At 37.4% G+C, this 23356-nt stretch overlaps 1 protein-coding gene across 13 annotated transcripts in view; it reads left to right on the top strand.

The window, feature by feature from the left end:
• Window positions 1-23356, top strand: part of LOC103033743 (R3H domain-containing protein 2) — a 76188-nt gene that overhangs the window by 43868 nt on the left and 8964 nt on the right. For 9 of the 13 annotated variants that reach the window (XM_049479740.1, XM_049479743.1, XM_022675640.2 and 6 more), the window contains 13 exons: window positions 2086-2226; window positions 3434-3542; window positions 4782-4877; window positions 5383-5432; window positions 9875-9928; window positions 15145-15377; window positions 16180-16421; window positions 16631-16732; window positions 17930-18208; window positions 19965-20094; window positions 21000-21160; window positions 22166-22323; window positions 23068-23168. In XM_049479740.1, coding sequence (XP_049335697.1) covers window positions 2086-2226; window positions 3434-3542; window positions 4782-4877; window positions 5383-5432; window positions 9875-9928; window positions 15145-15377; window positions 16180-16421; window positions 16631-16732; window positions 17930-18208; window positions 19965-20094; window positions 21000-21160; window positions 22166-22323; window positions 23068-23168 — 1856 coding nt within the window. The remainder of the gene's footprint in view (window positions 1-2085; window positions 2227-3433; window positions 3543-4781; window positions 4878-5382; window positions 5433-9874; window positions 9929-15144; window positions 15378-16179; window positions 16422-16630; window positions 16733-17929; window positions 18209-19964; window positions 20095-20999; window positions 21161-22165; window positions 22324-23067; window positions 23169-23356) is intronic. The other 4 variants (XM_049479745.1, XM_049479748.1, XM_049479746.1 and 1 more) reach the window with 4 other exon arrangements.

Genomic DNA, 23356 nt, shown 5'->3' on the forward strand with positions numbered 1-23356 from the left:
TTCACCTTTTAGTTCATTTGCATTTAATAGACATGTAGTAGAATGCTAGTTGAATGTCTGTTGAGCATCAAAAAGGCCATCAAATGGACCATCCAAGTAAAGTGTTACCGGATAATTTATTTGTTTTTCATAATAAAAAGGGTTTGAACATGTATTTGTTTTATGTTTTACTGCTTTATTACTTTTGAAAGATCAACATATAAAACACAATAGTTTACATAACATTGGAACATAACATTTGCAATTTTGTTTTACTTTTTTTTTAGCAGGGGGTGGTTGCAAATAGATGAGATTAACCATTTTCATATTATATATTGAATACACTACGGCAAGCAGAAAAAGTTTCATACTAAAATAAAGAACTTTTGAACTATTCTCCTAGATCTTCAAATCTTAAAACAGGTCATACTGATTTGTAACATAGCAGGAGGGTTCATAAAATCTTAGAAGGTTTTAAATGTGTTTGTCTAATAGTCTTAGTCTTAGTCTTAAAATGTATTAAAACTATTTGCCAGTGGTCTTAAACTGACACAGCAAGAAGATATGATGTATTTGTGTTGCACATTTACATTTTGCATTGTCTAATTTTGTTATGCAAGTTGGCTAATTGATGTAATGCAGACTAAACTAAGTCCGTTTAGCGGAGATGGTACACGAAACCCTGTTGGAAAACCTTAGTTTAACAATGGACCATATTTTTAATGTTACATATTTTTAGTTAACTGTTAATTTATGTTTATTTGAAGTATTGTTTTGTCAGAAAATTTAAAAATCCTGAGCTTACTGTAAAGTCTGTAAACATAATATTGGGGTTGTGTGCTTTTTGTCATTTTGTTATTGTGAATTTTGCCTTAATTTTGATTTATGAAGTATGTTTTTGGACCCCTGTCCAGATATGTTTCTCCACACAGTCCTCTCTCCGAGCTCTACAGGCAGCTTTTTATTTTTAATGGCTTGTTTTTGCATCCTTTATTATGTAACCAGGGGTTTGTCCGTACAAATCATGTCTGATTAACTGATTGTACCACATGTGGACTCCAGTCAAGGTGTAGAAACATCTCAGAGATTACAAAGAGAAATGGGTGACCCCCAAGAGCTGAATTTCTAATCAAAAAGGGTCTAAATACTTATGTCTATTTTAATAAGTTTGCAGATTTTTCACTTTATCATTTTGGAGTATTGAGTGCAGAATGATGGTTGATGCTTTTATTGCTTTTGCCCAGCACATAACAGTACGTGAAAAACATGAAGGGTCTGAAGCCTTTCTTGAATGCATTGTACATCTCAAGCTCAAACTATTAAAATAATTGTGTAATTCAATTTATTATGGCCTCTTTTAGGGGAACAAAGAGCACTCTATATACTCACTCTGTTCTGAGTTACTCGACATGATTAAAGTCTTGGTCAGTGAGTGGTACGGTTTCTCTCTCTGTCATCATCAGATAGATGTTCTGTGTGTACTCTAGCAAACTGTACACAGTGTACACATGCTGTACACAACATCATTTTACCAGCAGTAATTTTTATAAGACAAAAATAGTGCTGCTTCCTGAAGACAATGAAAATGCTCAGCTTGTTTTTTACAGAGACCAAGTTTGTTTTATTGGATGTTTCTAACTGGAGAAATAAACCCTTATAATGAATCTTCTGTCTGTTGTGGCCACAGGTTTGTGTAGATTATCGCCCCCTGTTGGCTGCTTGAAGCTTTGTAAAGAATGATGGGAAATTAAATTATTTATATGTTGATAAATAGAATCACCAAAACACCTGCACGCCTCTTGGTCAGCTACATTTTCATTTCTAGTAAATATAAAGCGACAGATAAACACTATATGGACATTGGGGACAGTATTGGGACCTTTGCTCATTATTGTTTTTCAGCAAACATAGGTTTGTTTAGTTTATCTGCTCCACATAGTCTTTTTCTGGCAATACATTTTGTGTCAGCAATGGCTGAATACGTTCATTAGTTGTAAGTGTAACTGAATTTTAGAATTTTTGACATTTTCATTTAGTATAATTAATTCTAGTTATACAAAAGAAATAACTTTAATTATTTATGTATTTATTTATATTTCTTTTCAGTAATCAGTATAAGAAGTTCCCTCAGATGACCTCTTACCATCGCATGCTACTGCATCGGGTGGCAGCATATTTTGGAATGGACCACAACGTGGACCAAACTGGCAAAGCAGTCATCATCAACAAAACGAGCAACACGCGCATGTAAGGGGATTTTAAACACTCCACAGGATTTTATATATCATTTCAGTGTAACCGGTGGTTAGAGATGACAGACTCTGCGTTGTGTCTTTACTGGATTTTATTCTGATAAACAGAAAAACAGAAACAGGCTTTAGCTCTGGCTAGATTGGCACCTCTTTTCTCCTCTCCGCTCCTCTCTCTCCATTACACATCATGTACAGAAAGGGAAGAGGCAGGGTGAGGGGAGGAGATATAAGAGGGGGAAAGGGGAGGAGCCATTCCAACCCAGCCACTCTATATCAATACAGGCAGAATATAAGGAGAAGAATTTTGGGGAATTCTAACAATAAAACACTTGTATATTTGAACTCTGTTACATCAGGAATCTGCAGCTTCTCAGTGTTTAATTTATAATATTGAATCTGTACAAATGTTTTAGTCACCTAAGCACATAGGTTAAACATATCTCCCTTATTGATCAGATTGATTTTACTTTAAAACTCAAAATCACATTAGATCAGATGGAGGGAAACTTAAAAACAGGGAATACATCAATTTCTCATTTTTGAAGAAGGTAGTTGAGATCCTGTGAGTTAGTCTGAAGAACAAAGCTACGCTGATGAGCGTGGTAGTCTCGAAATGAGGTGTAAATAAAATAAAAAAAACGAAGTAAATTTCTTATTGCTATCTTGGCAACGGAAAACACAGGTGCACCACTGACTGAATACAACCTATAAAGGCATCAACAGTCAAACGCTAATTTCTATCTTGGCAGTGAATTGCATACACATTTTTCTGCATTATTCTACAGCAACATAAAATATAGTTATTTAGCATTAATGAGCAGGTACTCTGCTAAGAACACGGTTTAAATAGCAATTTGCCAAAGTCAGAGCACACCTGGCTCTTAAAGGGAATAACAAGCTCTTTGGTTTATTGCACGTTTCACCCAAAACACACTCATGAATAATTAAGAGAATAAGTAAATGCCTTTTGTGTGTTTTCAAGCCTTGTAAGGCGTACTTTTCCCGTCATTACGACTTTCCGGCAAAATCTGAATGAAGCTTAGTTTTAAACACACTGACACGCCCTAAATCAAGCTGTACGGTTAATGGCTCACCTATAGATAGCTAAAATAGGGCTCTAAATCTCTCGAATTCACGCTCTCTCTCATTATCTCTCTGTCTTTTTCTCTCTCTTTCCCCCATGTGCCCTCTTCTTTCCTCAGCCCTGAACAGAGGTTTTCTGAGCACATTAAGGACGAAAGGAACATGGATTTCCAAAAGAAATTCATTCTCAAGAGGGATGATGCAAGCATGGACAAAGACGATAACCAGGTGAGCGTTCAGTTCTAGCCTTGGGCAGATTTGGTAGAATTTCGCAAAAATTAAAATAAGTGCTGCTGTTGTACAACTAACCAGTCTTTCATTTCCTGTTTACTTCTGCTTTTAAATAACACTTTCTTTACACTATTATTCTCATCATAATACATGTCATTTTCATTTATATAGAAATAAATATGATTGCACGTAATTGCAGGCCTTACAAACCAATGGATAATACACATGTATACATTTTAAAAACACTCATATTGCCTGGTAAATAAGGCTGGGATTTAGGTCAGCTTGAGTTTGTAAAAAAATGAATGAGCTTGTCTAAGCAAAGGGTGCCAACACGTCAATTTAAGCAATTTTGTGGTATTAACAATATACCATATTTTTCACACTATAAGGCACACTGGTTTATAAGGCACACTATCAGTGAACGTCTATTTTCTTGTCTTTTTTAATACATGAGGTGAAATTAGTAAGGAAGATGGGCGTTGCCATGTTTTCTTTCTAAATCAGCAGGTCTTGGTGCTGGGTGGTGGTGAGTGGCTAAGTAAACAAAACTCTAAACAAAATTCTTACAGTTGTGAGTAAAGTGCTTCTGTTTATTAACAGTAAGTTTAGATTTCCAGATTTCCACAAAGGTTGGGTGCAGCAGCATTAGTGGCTGAGGAACTCTGATCTGTTCTGGTAAGCCAGGGCACTATCAGATAGCAGTTCGTCCCACATAGCTTGTTTTAGCACGACCACCATGCAGACTAGCACACAGACAGAGCTAGCACTTAGCATGGTTAGCGGTTAATGGTAATGCTGCTCCAGCAGTGCTAGCCAGGGTTAGCTGAAGGATACAGGCGGATCATTCTCTCCTCTGAGCGGCTAAAGAGCTAGCGCTTAGCAAGGTTAGCGGCTAATGCTAATACTAATACTGCTTCAGCCTCAGTGCTGAAGAACTAAAGTGAAACTGAAACTCTAAACTGAAACTGAGTAAACTGTATAACGCTGCACTTCAGCGGAGTGGCTTTACTGCTCCTTACAACCTGATGGTTAGAATTCATACATAAGATGTACTGGAGTAAGTAATTTAAGTGTGCCTTATAGTGCACAAAAATACGGTAGGTACCACATATTGTTCTTTTGTAATATTCAAGATGAGCTTGTGAAATGAGAATGTGAATATGAGGACTAATAAAGGTTTATCTTTTCTTAATGTACTTTCTTCTTCTTCGTCTCTGCCTGTATGTTTCTTAGATCCGGGTTCCACTCCAGGATGGTCGACGCAGTAAGTCCATTGAGGAGAGGGAGGAGGAGTATCAGCGTGTTCGAGATAGAATCTTTGCTCGGGAAGTAAGTGTTCGCAACTGCGGCTTATGAAAGCATGACGCCAACAGCCATTTCACATAAGAGTGCTTGACCTCCTGCAGCAGTGAACCATAAGAGAGATGTATTGGCCGTAAACTCTTCCAGAACATGATATTTTATTATAATGTACAGTTCATTACTCATCATGTTAAGAGCTCTGAAAGAGCACAGGATTCACCTGCTACCAGGTCATTATTCTGGTGTGTTAAAGCTTCATTTTAGCTGCTTGGAAATTGTTTAATGGGAGGTTCTGGCAGTTTAAATGACCATATATTATTGTTTAAGCATATTATGTAGTTACTGTTAAGGGATACGTACTGCATACATTTGCTTTAATTTAAGTGTGATTCATGCAGTTCCAAGTTTTTTTAAGATTATAATTCAAACCTCTAAAATTAGAAATGAGTGAAGGAACTACTTGTTTAAAAACATATTTGTAAACGAGTGTTTGGGGATTCAGCTCAGCTTTGAAGCTATTCGTAATGTGCAGGTGTTTTTTTCTTCACAGTCCTCTCAAAACGGATACATCAATGACAACAGGTAAGATACACCTACACTGGTGAGCAGAACTGGTTGGAGTCACTGTGAGCCTGTTTACACCTGCCATTAACATGTGTTTCATATCTGGATTACAGCTGGATCTACTTTTTGAACTTTACTAGATTCTATTTTATACTTATATGCATCCCCCTTGTGACCAAATAAGAATCAAATAAAAAAATTATATATATATTAGCACAGAAATGCTCACCGAAATGTAAGCAGCTTTACAAAAATTGTGGTAGCAGGACAGAGATTTAGACAAAACACTGAACAAAAAACACAGAACCTCCAGTGAGAAAGGGAGATAAAGAAAAAAACCATTAGAGCGGGAGCAGGAAGTACCATAACATACTGTCAAGGCTAAAATACAGCTCTGGAAAATAAAATCCGAGACCACTTCAGTTTCTGAATCAGTTTCTCTGATTTTGCTATTTATAGATGTATGTTTGAGTAAAATGAACATTGTTGTTTTATTCTATAAACTACAGACAACATTTCTCCCAAATTCCAAATAAAAATATTGTTATTTAGATTTTGCAGATATTTGCAGAAAATGAGAAATGGCTGAAATAACAAAAAAAAGATGCAGAGCTTTCAGACCTCAAACAATGCAAAGAAAACAAGTTCATATTCTTAAAGTTTTAAGAGTTCAGAAATCAAAGTTTTATTATTCCAGTGTAATAACCCTGATTTTTAATCATAGTTTTCATGGATCTTGGCATGTTCTCCTCCACCAGTCTTACACACTGCTTTTGGATAACTTTATGCCACTCCTGGTGCAAACATTCAAGCAGTTCAGTTTGGTTTGATGGCTTCTGATCATCCATCTTCCTCTTGATTATGTTCCAGAGGTTTTCAATTGGGTAAAATCAAAGAAACTCAACATATTTAAGTGGGCTCTTATTTTTTTTTCCAGAGCTGTTTGTGGAGGGAGCATCCTCCTCTGGTCAGACAACTTAGAGTGAGAGAGAGGGAGTAAAATGGAAAGTGTAAGGGAGAGAGAGAAACCAGTAAAAGTAATAATTACTAATGTTACGGTTTTTTTTTTCTTCAGTATTTGTCATTGTGTTTCTGACCATCTCCAAATGTGATTTAAATGATCCAGCCAGTGATCTGATCACAGTTCATTCAGGCCATGTTTACACCTGACTTTTCATATCAGCAAATTAAATCTGAATGCGGCCTGATAAACAAAAATCTATGTAAAACTGAATTATGTGAGCATATAAGAAAGTGGTATTAGAGTGAAAACTAATGGACATGCTGTAAACATGCATTTCTGGACAAGCAAAGAGATGCCGAACCGATAGTGAAAGTAAAGGCATGTGGACTGAAGTACTAGAGTTAAAGAAATGTCTAAAATGACAGAATTTTAAACAACTGTGCCTTGAGTAATGCAGCCTAAAGTTTTTTTCTGCCCACTTCACAAAAATTACCCAGTGCCAAGGCCAGAGTGCAACAGTCGGAACGTTGTTCACACTGATATTTAAGCTATACATTCAAAATATTACTGTAATGCAAGGTGTAAACAGTCTCTTGTGTTTTATTTAAAGCATATTTTTAATGCTGATGATATTTTGGCAACATAAACACCTATACCCTGTGGATATATTCCTCACCGTAGGGTTGTTTTTTTTTTATGGATGCATTTCTTGCAGTATGTTTTGCTTCTCAGGTTGACAGTACCTCTCACCAACATTCCTCACTGACAGTAAATTGCTGGTGTGTCACTGATATAATATGTTGCCCACCATCCGATCCTGTAATAGGATAAATCTGTCACTGTCAGGTGTAGGATGCAATCCATAAGCTCTGCTTCCTTTTCTGTGCCACTGTAACTGTCAGATGTTTATATTAAACTCAATACCAACAAAATACTGAAATGATTTTAGGAAACATCTTTTTTTACCTTTACCTTTTGGGCTTTAATTGTTTCATTAGTTGCTTTAATAAATTTGATCAGCTTTTTTTTTTAAGTAGACTGTACATTTGAGTTTACTGTTAATTAATGCACACTAGTAAAGGCTGAGCACTTTCATTTTTTGAGGTGGCATAAGGAACGTGCAATGAACACTGGAGGGAAATTCTGCTCTGTTTGTGTGTTTTTTTTCTTCTTCTTCTTCTTCTTCTTTTTTCTTCCCCTGATCAGAAACTGCACTCCATGGCCAGATTAAACAAATCCAGGCTTACTCTTAAACCTAGCTTTGATTAAGGTTTGCTCACCCTGCGTTCACATTGGCAGCAGACAGTGCAACAATTGGAAAATCATGCAAGTAGGAATAAATGATACAATTGAATATTGATGCTGTGAAGTGACGATCTAAATTGATTGGCCCAATAAAGAATAAAAGTAATAAATAGGGGTGGGACTTGATTAAAATTTTTAATCGAATTAACTACAGGCTTTAAAATTAATTAATCGAAATTAATCGCATATAAATATTTGGCTTGAAAACAGTGAGAAGTAATTTTTTCCACATGGATTTTGAATGACAATACATAAGCTTAATCAACAAAATATTGTTTATTTATTTCAAAACCAAGATCAACAGGCCATTGCCTGTAAACTTCAGAAATTCAGGTAGCTTCATAGGCATAGGTAGACCTTTTTTGTTAAACACAATCCTTTCAAGTACATTCAGAACAATGTAACCCCTAACTATTAGAAAACATGTCTGTTGCTTCAGAGGCTATTACAGACTTTGTGGGTTTATCAACAGTTGAAATTATTTAAAAAAAATAGACATAATCAATTTCAGTCCAACTCTTTTTATCATCGTTTTTCTGCATGGCAGCTCATACATAGTGTCAGACAACGCAATCTGAAGTACCCTTTCAGCCCCTTATCTTCTACCACTGCAATGGGTCTGCAGTCGAGAGCAGCCCAGTAGTAAGCCAGCGCGTCATTTTCTCCGTTGTGGTCTTGCTTACCCTGCCCAGCCGCACTAGCTGCTACATGTTTTGCATTGAGGTGATATTTGAGGCTTGATACGCTGCGGTGATACGCAAATTCTTTGTTGCATAATCTGCACACAACCACGCTCTTGTCGAAACTCTGTTTTAAAACAAAACTTCCCCTGCACGGGGCCAACTAAAGCGTTCTCATCAGCTTCTTCGCCCATGTCGCTAATGTTTACTGTGGTTCTTCTTCTTCTGTTTCCCTCCGGCTGATTCTGCCAGGCATTAGTGCTGCCCCCACAGGTGAAATCCCTAATGACTTCTTCTGAGTTTCCAGCAGGCTGTGTACAACACCATCAGATGTAATGCCACTCTCCACTGCTCTAATCCAGAATTACGTATCTATTTTATAGTTTGCCGTTACAATGCGTTATTTTTTTTAACGCATGGGTATTTGCGTAGTTAATTAATCGAAATTAACGCACTAAAGTCCCAGCCCTAGTAATAAAGAATAAAAGTAAGTAGCAGATATTTTTGGTCTCTCTGGTACACTGACCTGGCGATAGGTAGCTTACTAGATTAGCCACCATGCTAACTGGCTGCATGGATACATATCCACACGCAATATCACAAACAGTCTCAAACATACTCTTCTCCTGCCAGAGTGAACGCAGGGTCAGTCTTAACATTAGGAAAGAGGACTTTGGGTTGGACTGTGAGCTTTGTTTCTGTTTTTTAGCCCCTCCAGATCAGTCAAAAACACACAAAAACACCAAAAAGAATGCTGTGTTTACATGGTTGCATGGATGCACAAAATTAAATGAAAAAAAAATAAAGTGCATTGTTTTCAAAAACATGTAAGGAAATCATTTATAGACTATAGATTTTAGGTTATATAACAGTGTTTCCTCTGAAGTTAGGCTTTCTTTTAGCAAAGATGGCACTTTAATGCATTCCAAGACATAAAACAGAGACAAAAATATGACTGGAGTCTCCCTGTAGCCATAATGCAACGTAAAGACTGTGCATACATAGTGATTTCGGCCTGTCATTAACTCAGTCGACTGCTGTGTCTGTTAGCATTAGCACAGCAGAGGCCGGAGGCATTAGCGTGATTTCTTTAACCTGACTATTAAAGATCATGGCTAAACCACTCCAGCACAGCAGAGGACGTTTAATAGATATTTTTAAATTGCAACTGCAAAAATGCATTTAGGCTATTTAATTTATTCAGTGGTTAAAAAGAAATGGCCAAAAAAAAAATGTTTATTGATCAGCATTACCAAATGTTTTATTTTATACACTTTCAGTTTCAACCAAAATGTTTCATTTTGGTGCATGCCTGGTTTATTAGTTTTGGTTGATAGCAAAAATTTTAAAAATTAGAAGGCTTTATTATTATTTCTTAATTGGAAAAACATGGAATATCTGTCGTGTCGTGCCAGTCGTCTACTTTTCTCATGTAAACACAGCATAACAGCATCCCTCCAGCCCAGACATGCAGTAACTTTCAGCCTTTGTCTTCCTAATGTGACCCCCAGACTGTCCACTGACGGCTACTCCTCTTCCTCCCATAAGAGGAGGCAGATCTTTAGGTACTGAGTGTGCTGTGTGTTACCATGCGCATCTCCGTGATGACCGTGTGTTGCTTGGCATCGGCTCGGTGCACTGTGGGGGTTGCTAGGGGCCTGTGCATGGCTGCTATGTGGGTCCGAACCGAATCTCACATGGTGGGGCTGGGGTGGAGGGGGTTCTTCTTGAGTCGTGAACATTCTTGCACATTCTTGGTTCTGTGATATGCACCTGCACATTGGTGGGTGGATGGGTGGGTGTGTGTGTGTGTGTTTTGTATGAATGTGTGTGTGTTGGTGGATGGGTGTGTGTGTGTGTGTGAGGAACCGGGCTAAGCCTGGTTGCTATGGTTGCAGTGGGGAATGTTCTGGAATTGTCATTTGCTGTACAGTGATGCAACAGTCTTCTGCTACCTGAAGCATGTTTGGAGTTATTGCAGTCTGTGGGTTGTCTTTCTGCCTTTCTCATAACAGTGTGCCAGTGGTTGTTGCTGTTGTCATTAATATCATTATTACAGTAATAATAATAATAATAATAATAATAATAATAATAATAATTCATTTTTATTGTTTCATTTATTTTTGTGAAATGCAATCCTACAATGTTACATCTCACATCACTGTATAGGTGAGAATATAGAACAGAATAGCAGAAAATGACATGTGTGCTCGTTCTCTCACTGTCTGCAGTAAGTGCATCTCAGAACTGGGCTGTGCAGGCAGCAGGCTTAAAATAGCTCCCCCATTAATTGCATACACAAATATTCTTTCCACTCCAGCACTTAAAACAAAAAATAAACCTCACACAGGAATGATTTAAGCAACCAATATTTGCAATAAAACATTTTCCCTTTCTCAGACTGATCACCTCTAAAACACACAAACACACTGTTCCTGGTGCCGCACAGCCAGCCAAGCCATTTTTAAAAAATGCGCTATTAAGAACTTACCTCATCAGTAAATTAGTGCTGATTCTAGGCTTTTTAAGCTCTGCTGGGACACCTGGATCCTGTAGAGTTTCACTAAGGAACTGAATACAGTCGATATAATGAGTTGTGGAAACTTCACTTCTTTGCATTATTTCAAGCTCTCTTCTGCCTGAAATAAGGACTTTAGTTCCAATTAGCTCATGATGTAATACTAATACAAAACATACAGACTAGGGGTGGGCGATATTGCTCTAAAATAATATCACAATATTTTATGGTATTTTCACGATAACGATACTTTTGGCGATATGACAAAACACTAAATTAGAAAAATTATTTAGAATTGTATTATTGCATGCAATATGATATGGCTAACTGAGATATAATATATATATTTTTTTTTTATCAGATTTGTAACAGAAGTCAATGATCCTGAATATCATGATACTAGTAATGCACTCCAAATATCTCCATATATCCAAGATTAAAGTAAAATAAATGATACTGGACAGATATATAATCTGTCTCTAGTAGATATATAATGCAAAATTAGAAGAGTGTGAATATTTCTTTTGCTAAAAACGGCAAAAAGTAGAACCCTGATGTGATAATTAGGGGTGGGTGATATGGCACCATATTTCAGGGTATAATATCGTCCACCATATTAAATTTTTTTGGCGATATTATCACGTATGATAGGATATGACCCCTAATACAGACCCAACAAACATCAGCATTTTACACACTTTTATTCTATTTTAAAATGCACTAAATTTTCACCTCTAATGTATGCATTTGGATACTTTAAGTTGCATGCGTTGCTGACAGTGCAGAGAGGTATCACACATGCAGATAAACATAACCTTACTGGAGGCATGCCCAATGCCAGGTGTGGGCCAGAGAGGTGTAAAACCCCTGAGTAGTGAGCTGTAGAGTACTGGAACTGTGTTCTCTGGAATGATGGTGCTTCAACCAATACTTTATTAATACTTCATGGGTTGAGATGGGGAAATGATGATGATAATGATGATGATGATAATAAGGTGAGATTGTGATCATTCAACATCCTGACCTCACTAATGCTCTTGCCTTTGATTATAATCAAATCCTTAAAATCAGTGCTCCTAAATGTAGAAAAAAGTATTCCTCCAAAACATTTACTACAAACAAAAACTGTATTATTTTTTTTTAATGGATTTCATTTCAGATGAAACAATAAGTGAATGGTGTCCCATTAATTTTGTCCAAATACTGTTGATTTAATATTTAAAATGTGAACAAAAATGTGATGTTCCAAAAAATTAAATGTGTTAAAAAACTTTACCCTACCAATGTATTGTATGACAAAGCACACTAATGTATTAAATAGACTAGAGCTAAATAATACATTTTAATATTGATTATACTGCACGAACTGTATAAAACTTATAATACTGATAAAAAAAAACACATTATCTGAGGGCTAACATATAATAGGGCTGGAAACTGATTAGATTTTATTGACACCAGTGACGTTGTTTTTTCTACTTACTGATCTGATATATGGATTCCCTTCTTGCAAAAAAAAAGAAGAAAAGAAAAGAAGAGTGGCCTGATAGTTTTAATGGATTGTAATTGCTCTCTACCTATTATAGTTATATAATTATAATATATTATAATAGTATTTTGTAAATGAACACTAAGAACAAAAGAATATACTAAAAAACAGGCTCTCACCCAACAAGTTATTTACATTATCCTGCATTAGAACATTATGCTTTATTGAGGAAGTATGATAATATCAGAATTATATTGGTATTAACAGACCAAAATGATCCAGTGTGAGAAAGAAAGTGACTCTTCTACCAGTCAGGTGTGGTTTGGTTGTGTTTATCAGCTTGGCGTGCTCTGATTTCTGCTGTGTAGTGCTACTTTTTTTATTCTTAGCTATGGCCTGTCTCTTAAGTGTACTCTCATTCAGGTCTCTTTGATCTGAGGATGCTAATGATAACACTTGGCATCTAGACGTTGAGGCAGCCCCGATCACTGTTATTACAGATTCCCAACTGACATGCGCTGAGCTGGCAGCGTGTAGAGTGTTGGCTGCTGTTATGGCCACTTTAAGTGCTATGATAAAAACAAATAAGCTTTAGTCTTGTATTTTCAGGTAAGTGTGGATTTAAAGTTTGTTAATGTTCATTTTAGGGGACTCAAATAGTGGTTTCCACATGAGCACTGTGTGGGGTGTTATTAAATGTGAAATGTGAAATGATATTTGCATGTAAAGTAGAGTAACTAGGCTGCAGTATTTCAGCACCATAGAAAATAAAAACAATTTGAGGCCAAAAATATAATTAATAATAATAGAAACTGATCTTTTTTTTAATAGCAGAATGAATTGCAACACACACTATATTGCCAAAAATATCCGCTTACCTGCCTTGCTTTTGGTGATGTGAGGCTTGGATGGAGCTGCTCGGCCATGAAAACCTATTCCACAAGTCTCTTTACTCTCTACTGTTGTTCTAATCTGAAGCTACATTAAGTTTGGAGATGTGTAGTGATGAACTCTGAAGCTACATGAAGTTTGGAGGTGTGTAGTGATGAACTCTGAAGCTACATGAAGTTTGGAGGTGTGTAGTGATGAACTCTGAAGCTACATGAAGTTTGGAGATGTGTAGTGATGAACTCTGAAGCTACATGAAGTTTGGAGGTGTGTAGTGATGAACTCTGAAGCTACATGAAGTTTGGAGGTGTGTAGTGATGAACTCTGAAGCTACATGAAGTTTGGAGGTGTGTAGTGATGAACTCTGAAGCTACATGAAGTTTGGAGGTGTGTAGTGATGAACTCTCAAGCTACATGATGTTTGGAGGTGTGTAGTGATGAACTCTGAAGCTACATGAAGTTTGGAGGTGTGTAGTGATGAACTCTGAAGCTACATGAAGTTTGGAGGTGTGTAGTGATTGGTGTAGTTACTCTGCAGAAAGTTGGTGAACTCTGTGCACTATGCTCCTCAGCATCCGCTGACCCCGCTCTGTTATTTTACACTGACAGAGCACAGAGTCGCTGTCGTTCTCAGTCTCTTCCACTGTGTTATAATAATTAGTAGTGAGATAATTTCACGACTGGTCTTGTTGTACAGGAGCTGCATCTTATCACGATACTACGCTGAGGTTCACTGAGCTCCTGAGAGAGACCCATTCTTTCACTAATGGTTGTAGAAGCAGTCTTTATGACTAACTGCTGCTTTCATTATACACCTGTGTGCATGCAATTGATTGGAGCATCTGAATTTAGTGATTTGTACTGGTGAGTGAATACTTTTGGCAATATAATCTTATAATCTTTAATAGAAAAAAAGGTAACTTACTGCACAAGTTAAACATTTTCAACACTAATAACACAGGGTCAGAATGATACAAATTTATGCCAGGAAACCAACAAATGATTGCATGTAAATGTCCGACCACAACTGTGTGATTTACACATTATGCTCAATGTATATCAACACTGTAACGATAAAACACCAGTACATTGTCATATTCTACCGTGATACTCTTCCACATGTGTTTAGAAATGGTAAATAATTGACAAGTTGCCAAAGTCTATGGTTATTTAGCTTTCTTTTTTATTTCTTTATATAATATTGCAGTAACTTAGTGAAATATTGGATTATAAAAATGACATGATTGAGATGACATGATTGATTATTGGTTTTCTTGGCAGCTGCTCCTGTCCAGAGGGACAGCGTAGCACACAGAAAATGAGTGTGTATGCTAATAGCTAAACACAATGGTTTTGTTCTGTCTGTGAGTGTGTGTGTGTGTGTAGTTTTTGCATTGTGCTCTTTCTGTTTTTAGTGTTGGAAAGGCATGGGTTGGTGTGTTAATACAGTATTTTAGATGTGTCTCTGTTTGTGTGTGTTCTGTTTTTTTTATAATGTTGTCTGTTGCTTGCTGTAACAAAACTCAAGGCATTTTCCAAGTGTGTTTCCACGTGTTTTGCGTGATTGGAGCCTTGTCATTAATGCTTTCTGAGTTTTCTTTGACTTGTCTTTTCCTATAACCCCCCACTATAATTTTTCCTTCTCGATTATAGTGTGTGTATGTGTGTGTCTGATGATGTGAATAGTGTGTGTTTGTGTTTCTTCTTGTTTCCTTTTTAAGTTTGTGATCTGAGTGCATTTTTAAGAGATCAGAAATCTTTTAATCAGTATTTCATGAATAAGTTTCATTTCTGTCTTCTTATTCTCTCTTTTTCCTCTTTGTAACCTTTCCTGTTTCATCTCCATCCACCTCCCCCGTCTGATTCCCCACTGTCCTGTTCTGCAGGGGTAATAAGGAGAGTTCGAGCAGAGCGTCCAGCAGCCGGCAGAGCAGCACAGACAGCGATATGAAGAGTCTGGAGCCACGGCCGTGGAGCAGCACAGACTCGGACAGTTCCAACCGCACGCTGCGGCCGCCCGTCACCAAGGCCAGCAGCTTCAGTGGCATCTCTATCCTTACACGCGGCGACAGCCTGGGCAGCAAAGGCTCGCAGGGTAGCGCCAGGGGGTCACGCACAGGTACAGACATGCATGCCATTAGTAAATTTGGGATTTGGGAATTTATTATGACTCCTATATCTAGACCTTGCTGTCCAAACTTGTTGGATGAAAAAGGTGTATAAAGGAGGGCTTCACAATAAGTACAGATCAGCCATAACATTAACATTGGGGTGGGAGATTTGACCCTAAAATAATATCACAATATTTATTTGTATTATTGCAGTAACTATACTCTTGGCGATATGAATAAAAAATATATATATTTAGTAGTAGTGCACCTTATCTTAACTCTATGGCTGCAGTATTTATACAAACACAAAGATCGTTCTTGTTAAAATCATTAAAATTCTCCTGATCTGTAAAACTAAAATGATCCAATCGTAATTAGCCCCCATGCTTCTTGGCTTTTTTTTAAGTAAAATCAATGCATTACAAATGTAGTCACCAAAAATACCAGACAGGCCCTGAAAAACTCTAATCAAAACTAGGAATTTCTAGTATTACAATAAATTAAATTGAGAGATATTTGGGAGAGAGTTGAGTTATGGGTAATCACAGCAATATAAATGAAGTAAATTAATCATTATTATAATTAACAGTATTATTTATTTTAATTAACAAACACTAAAAATAAGGTAGAAATTTACCTAAAACAAGACATGCATTTTCAAAAGGTAATAAAAGTGTTTAACTCCAAGGTGGAGCTCCAGAATTCCACAGTGAAGTTCATTGGTTACAAGCTTATTTTAATTTCTCCTTTTTTTTAATTTTCATATTAATTAAAAGCTCAACATCGTTCTTTTCTTTTTTTGCTCTTTAGGTCTCCCTCTCATCACCACAGACACATGCCCCCAGCCCCAGCCCCCCCAGCAGGGACGCAGCCTCTTGCCCTGTCCTTCCAACTGCCCCTCTAATGCCCCTCCACCCCAGAACCAGGCGCCCCCACCACCCCCACAAACTGCCCTGCTGCCCACCCCTACACACACTCACACTCTTAGCCACCCACAGCACCACATCAGCAGCCACAGCCACAACCACAACCACAACCACATGCTGCCACAGGTGAGTGGGCATCTTATGGGGGTTTTGGGTTTATTAGCAGTTGCCTTTAGTCAACCGTAAAAATAAAATCCATAATTCTTTACTCTCCACTTTCTGAACTGCATTTTTAAGTCTTCCTTTTTGTGTTTGCTTTTTGGCGTTCCCTCTGCTAACATCCATTCTTTCCTTTTATTCTCTCTGCCTCTCTTTCTCTCTCCCTCACACCTCAGCCGGTGGCCTCTCTGCAGCCCTCTCCGCAGCCTGTCTCATACTCCAGCCCCTCCTGCCCTCAGGTCATCCTGCCTGTTTCTCCTTCTCAGCAGTATAACATGGTACTACCTCCCTTTCCTGCTGTCCTTCACATCTCCTTTCTCTCTTCTTCTTCTTTACTTCCTATTCGAGCGTTCATAACCTTAGAAAGACATACAATACAGACATGTGTCAGTCATAGGCTTGTATACATCTGACTGAATGTTGTTAGTTAGTACAGTCATTAGTATTTGTTGTTAATGTACTGTGAGTTTCCCAAATTGCTTCATGCACCAAACTTTGACAACCATACTGGACACACCTTTTTAAATGGTTTATATATTTTTTCTTTAATATTGAAGTTGTCAGAACTATAAAGGAACACACAAGGAATCATGTAGTAAACTTGAAAGTCTGCATCCAACTGGTAGTGTTCTGGTGCTGGTGTTCTGAGCTTCTTACCAGAGGACCAGAGTAAACATTAGCCATAATACATACTGTATTTTTTGCGCTATAAGGCACACTTAAAATTCTTTTTTTTTTTTTTTTCCCCCCAAAAATTGTCGGTGCGCCTTCTGTATGAATTTCACCAGTAAGGTTGTAAGGAGCGTACCCTGCATGTTTACCGTGTTAAAGCAAGCTTTGTTGGACGAACCGATAGCTTATATTTCTCTACTAACCGCAGCTAGTGCTAGCGGTTAGCTGCTTATGATAATATTGCTGCACCCAGCTATAGTGGAAATCTGGAAACCTAAGCTTACTGTAAATAAACAGAAGCGCTTTACTTGCCCAAATAAACAGTTTTCAGGAGAGAAATCTGTGTAGATTAACATCCAGTGCTTGTTGACTTTAAAAGAAGAAAGAAATGGCGACACCCCTGTTCCTTACTAGCGGCGCATAATGCGCCTTTTAATCAGGTGCACCTTATGTATGAAAATAGACCAGAAAAAAGACATTCATTGATAGTGCGCCTTATAATCCAGTGCACCTTATAGTGCGAATAATATGGTATATCATATTAAACAGCAGAACTTTTTTAAATTAGCATCTTTTATTAGCTGTCAGTATCAAAGTGAAATTAAAGTGAATCTTTCTTTGAATGATCCTGAATGTTAACACAAACAAGATAGAAATTAATTAATTATTAATTCACTAATGAACATCATTCTAAACTGTTGAATAGGAGTAGCACTTTTCCTTCTATCATCAGTCTCTTTCTCTGTGTGTGTAATTTAAACACCTTTCAAAGACAGACACTAATGCTCCAGTGTCTGTTCCAGGGAGATGAGTTGACCCCAGGCTTCGGGCAGATGTCTCTGAGCCGCCAGGGCTCCAGCGAGGCTCCAGAGCCACCCACCCTCTACCAGCCTCCTCCTGCCGTCCTGTCCCAGCACCCCCCACCACAGCCAAGTTACATCATGCCCCCACCGCCCTCTGGGTACCAACCGCCCACACCTCACCCACACCCTCCTCCACCCCCTCCGCCTCCTACCCAGCCTGTACTGCAGACAGCACCGCCTGCTCAGGGCTACATGCAGCCCCCGCCACCACCTCAGCAGGTACAACACACAGCACATTACAAAGCTGTTCACTTCAATTCTGACAAACCAGGACAAGACAAAGAAGCAGAGATTATACATTTGATGCATGCTGTTTTTATAGAGGTCTCTATTTTTGTCTAATATTGTGGATAGGATCACATATTAATATTAAGAATATGTGTGGGGATGGATGTATGGGAAAAAAAAAATAAATGTATGTTTTTCCCACCAAATGACAAACATACATGTGTATTTTATTGCACACAAAACAATATATATGTTGTTCCCTCTGTTTATTTTAAATAATTTAATGATATGTCTTATATTACTTTCTTCTATTAAAATAGATAATCAAATTTTATGAGTTATCATTTTGGGAAACATAAAAAAAAAAAAAAATTCGGTACCAATAAGATAACAAGATTCGGTACAGATACACGAACATTACTTTTTTGAAACCTTTTTTTCTAAATTATGACCAAAAAAAAAAAACAAAAAAAAAAAACTCAATAATTATTCTAACACAACGTATTTATTTAACATATTTAAATGAGTAATCTCATTCTTATTCTGTCACTATTAGAGACTCCATCTTTCTGGATCTTCTTGGAACAAATAGTGAGCATGTTTGTGGCACTTTATTAAAAAAAAAATCATTGCTTGTGCTTAAACTACAGATATTTTTCCTTCGCATATTGCTTTATGCATTTTGGTTTTAAAAGTTTTTTTTCTTTTTAAATATGAGCATTACATTGACAAAATTAAATTGAATTATTTTAGTGGTGTCACTTAAAATGTATTATAATTATGATTCTTTTTTTTTTTTAAGCTGATAGTTTTCTGTATTTTTGAGAGGGGGGCAGTAATAATAGTGTAGTGTAGTTTAGGTCAGGCAGACTAGAGCTTTTTTTTTTCATCTTATAAATGTTTGGTTAGATAATGAAGTGCATGTGAAAACAATGAACCGTGCAGTTCCTGTCGTAAAGAATCAGTTGTGTGTGTGTTTATCACACTTAAAGTGTAGAAGCGGTGTTACCTCAGAAGTGTGAGTTTTGTGTGAAAATAAAGTGTTGTTAACCCAAAGTGAATTATCTGGAACCAAAGGAGGTATCCAAATACTGCATACCAGAATTATATAAAAGCAAATACTGTATGTCCAAATATGTGGACACTCCTTCTGATAAATACAGTCAGCTACTTTAGGTTGCTCTCATTGCTGACACAAATGTGCAAATGCACACGAATAGTTTATTTAAGTGATTCTCTGGAGCAGATAAATATTAACCTGTAGGCATCAAGCCTAATGCCAGGTGGTGGGCTACAGGGGGTTGAAGCAGCATTGAGCTGTGGAGAAGTGGAACTGTGTTTTCTGGAATGAAGGAGCTCCATTGTTGTTACAGCACTGTTGTTACAGCACAGTAGAGACAGTTAAATAAATAAATAATAATAATTTTTAATAACCTTGAATGAGTAGATGCCCTAATATTCGTCAGGTTAAGGTCTCATTCTAGTGTCCTGCTGAAAGCACATTACAGCGCTATAATCATAACCCTTGGTGCAAAATCTAAAGTAAGGTTAAATAAGTGTGTTTAAGTGAGTCTTTAACAACAAGAACATCATTGTGTGAAGAACATAGGTGGTTGCAGATATATTGATGTTTAAGCACCCCCTCTCTGTCCCTCCCCCTTCCTCTCTCCCTCCCTCTCTCTCTCTCTCTCTCTCTCTCTCTCTCTCTCTCTCTCTCTCTCTCTCTCTCTCTCTCTCTCTCTCTCAGATCCAGGTGCAGTATTACTCAGCTGGTGGGCAGTACCCGAGTTCAGGACAGCAGTACAGGTCCATATCCCACCAAGTGTCATACCCTGCTCAACGCTCTCAGACCCTCCCCCCACCAACGCAGCCCTCCGGTCAGCCCCACACTACACTCTCCTCTATTAGAATCTTTCCTCTGGGAAATTAAAAAAAAAAAACTTGTATACATTTACATACTCTATTGTATGTTTAAAGTAAAAAAGGACAGTTTATTTCTGTTTAGTAAAGTAAAGTCCAAGAATTAGACTTTCTTATAATTGGTCAGAAAGTCTGAACTATCTAGAAAAGTGGTTTAACACTGCAGATGATCCGGACCATGGTTCAGTAGATCATTTAGTCCATGTGTCTTTGGACTTGTGGCCCCTTTCACACCTGCTACTTTGATCTGGAGCCAAACTGAAAGGTCAGAATGTCCGGCACAAACAAGTTAGCCTCCTCCTCTCAGCTCAGAAGTACAATTCTTAAGTTATTTAATAGAAAATTTGTTTCTCACTTCTGTTATACAAAGCAAATTCATTAACCTAGGTATCTTCCTCTGATCAGACTGGGGTCCGGCCAGAAGATTTGATTCTTAGATTCATACAGTTTCCTCTTACTAACTCCCAACATACAAAAATATTCATGTGAAAACAGATACCACTAGTATTAAAGCACCCAACATTTTGTTGAAAAGCATAGAGAGCTCGACACTAATAATTGTATTTTTTTTAATCATATGAACAGCAAATGAAATAAATTTAAAATTGCTTTAATTTCTAATAGCTTCTGCAAATGGTATATCAGTATTAATGAATGTTGAGTTAATATCACAGGGTAATTCTAGCTCTGATATTGGAAGGGTAAAAATTATAATGAAAGTAAAGTTCTTAATACAAAACAGCTTAAAAAAATTTATATTGACTGATGCTTAGTATTGTATCGGAATAAACATCTTTTAAATATGTGTGTGTGCGAAGTTTATATGAATTTTCCCCTCTCCCTTTTTTATCTGTATGATCAGCTCCTCTCCAGCCTATGATGGCGAGTCAGCAGCCAACGTATCAGAGCATGATGGGAGTTCAGCAGCCGCAGAGTGCCAGTATAATGAGCTCACAGCGCACAGGCATGAGCGGACAGATGCAAGGCATGATGGTCCAGTACACACCCATGCCCTCCTATCAGGTACTGTGTGTCCTTCCATATGTACACTAGGGGTGGGCAATATTATATCGTATACAATATATCGTGACACAGAAATATCCTGATATTAAAAATCCATATTGTGATAATAGGGCTGTTCTGTCTTAAAATTAGTCTATTATTTACTGTGAAGCTTTATTTATGTATTTATTGTATAATTGTTTAAGTTTGCAGTTTATATGCATGCACTAAATATTCTGCAATATTTTTTGCTGGATTATATTATTTTATGCTATATTATTTATTTTGCCACATTATGATTATTCTGTTATACTATTATACTATATTCCTGAAATTAATTAATTATTTTAGTTTTCCTATATCGCCAAGTATATTGTTATCGCAAAAATACCCTGAAATATCGTCATATTATTTTAGAGCCATATCGCCCACCCCTAATGTACAGTACTCTCATCTGCATGTATTGTAATTCCCTGACATGTGCTCATAGTGCTCATAGTTTCGAGTTAAAGAATTAAAAAATGTGTTTGTGTGTTTGTCCCTGTGTGTTTCTCTGCCTTATTTTTGTGTCTCTGTATGTGTCCCTGTGTCCCTGTGTTCCTGTGTCCCTGTGTCTCTCTCTGTGTCTCTCTCTTTCTCTCTGTGTCTTTCTCTGTGACTCTCTGTGTCTCTCTCTCTGTCTCTCTCTCTTTTTCTCTGTGTCTCTCTCTGTGTCTCTCTGTCTCTCTCTGTGTCTCTCTCTCTCTGTCTCTCTCTGTGTCTCTCTGTGTCTCTGTGTGTCTCTCTTTCTCTCTGTGTCTGTTTGTCTCTCTCTGAGTCTCTCTCTGAGTCTTTCTCTGAGTCTCTTTCTGTGTCTCTCTCTGTGTCTCTGTCTCTGTGTCTCTCTCTGTGTCTCTCTCTGTGTCTCTCTCTGTGTCTCTCTTTGTGTCTCTCTATGTGGGTTCCTATGTGGGTTCCTATGTGTGTTTCTGTGTGTATCTCTGTGTGTCTCTGTGTGTTTATTTAATGCTCCTCTGCTGACCCCAGGTGGCCGTAGCTAATGAAACCCAGCCTGTGGTGCAGCAGCAGTACCAGCAGCCTGTCATGGTGCCTGTTAGCCAGTCTGTCCAGGGTGCCATGCCAACCCCTGCACCCATGCCAGTCTACTACAGTGTCTTGACCCCCACACAACAGAACAGCACAAGGTAGCCATGTGTACAGTGTTACACAGCAGCATCTTTACACAATACCTTCTGTACTTAATTGTTACATAAACAGTTGTGTGAAGAAATTGGGATATCTCATGAAAAACCTTCTTAAACATATTTGTAAATATGTTTATTTGATCTTCATTTGAACAGTGTTGAGAGATGGTGGTAATCTAACTAAACACATATAACACATATATTTTCTTTTTTCTATATTAGAATGAGGTTCATCCCGTCAGCTTCAGATTTAAACATGGTTAGACAGAATTTTGGCGAAGCTTATTATGTTAGCATGTAAACCCTTTTGGATTTCATCATCAATAATTTATTTGATTTTTTATTTAATTTAATATATTCTTTAATGTTGTTACAGTAGCATTCTGATATCGGTATGAACAGAAAAAAGCCACCACCTGTTGTGACACTACCAAGCCCTTTTTGCTCCACTTAAATGCAGTAAACTGATGGCAGTGCCCTGTAATGAACACCAGTCAATGATTGATGCTACAGATGCTACAGTTATGATTCTGAAGCCCAGAATGCTGCATGTAACTGCTCAATGTTGCCTAAGTAATATTAAAACATTACAATTGTGACAATTGTACAGCTTTGACAGTTTGTTTGAATAAAAATAAATATTAAGAATAATTTTTACATGCCTGTATAATTAGTCAAATAAGCCTGTTTAACTGCAGTTATTGTGTGTGTGTGTGTGTGTGTGTGTGTGTGTGTGTGTATTAGTCCATCTGTGGGCTACCTGCAGCCTCCCAGTTCAGATCAGTACCAGATGACCCAGTCTCCGTCCCCCTGCAGCCCTCAGCAGATACAGCAGCAGTATTCAGGTACCACAGCTGTTTTTAGTCTATGAAACACGGTTGTTTAACACTAGAATAAATACTGATTATATTGCTCTGTAAAATCCAGAGATTGTATGAATTTATTTATTTTACAATAGGCTGAAAATCTGAAAATTCTGGAAATTGGAATTCCTTTTTCCAATTCTATATCCATATATATATTTTCATATATT

This window comes from Astyanax mexicanus, chromosome 5 (genome assembly GCF_023375975.1).
Source record: "Astyanax mexicanus isolate ESR-SI-001 chromosome 5, AstMex3_surface, whole genome shotgun sequence".
Lineage (NCBI taxonomy): Eukaryota > Metazoa > Chordata > Actinopteri > Characiformes > Acestrorhamphidae > Astyanax > Astyanax mexicanus.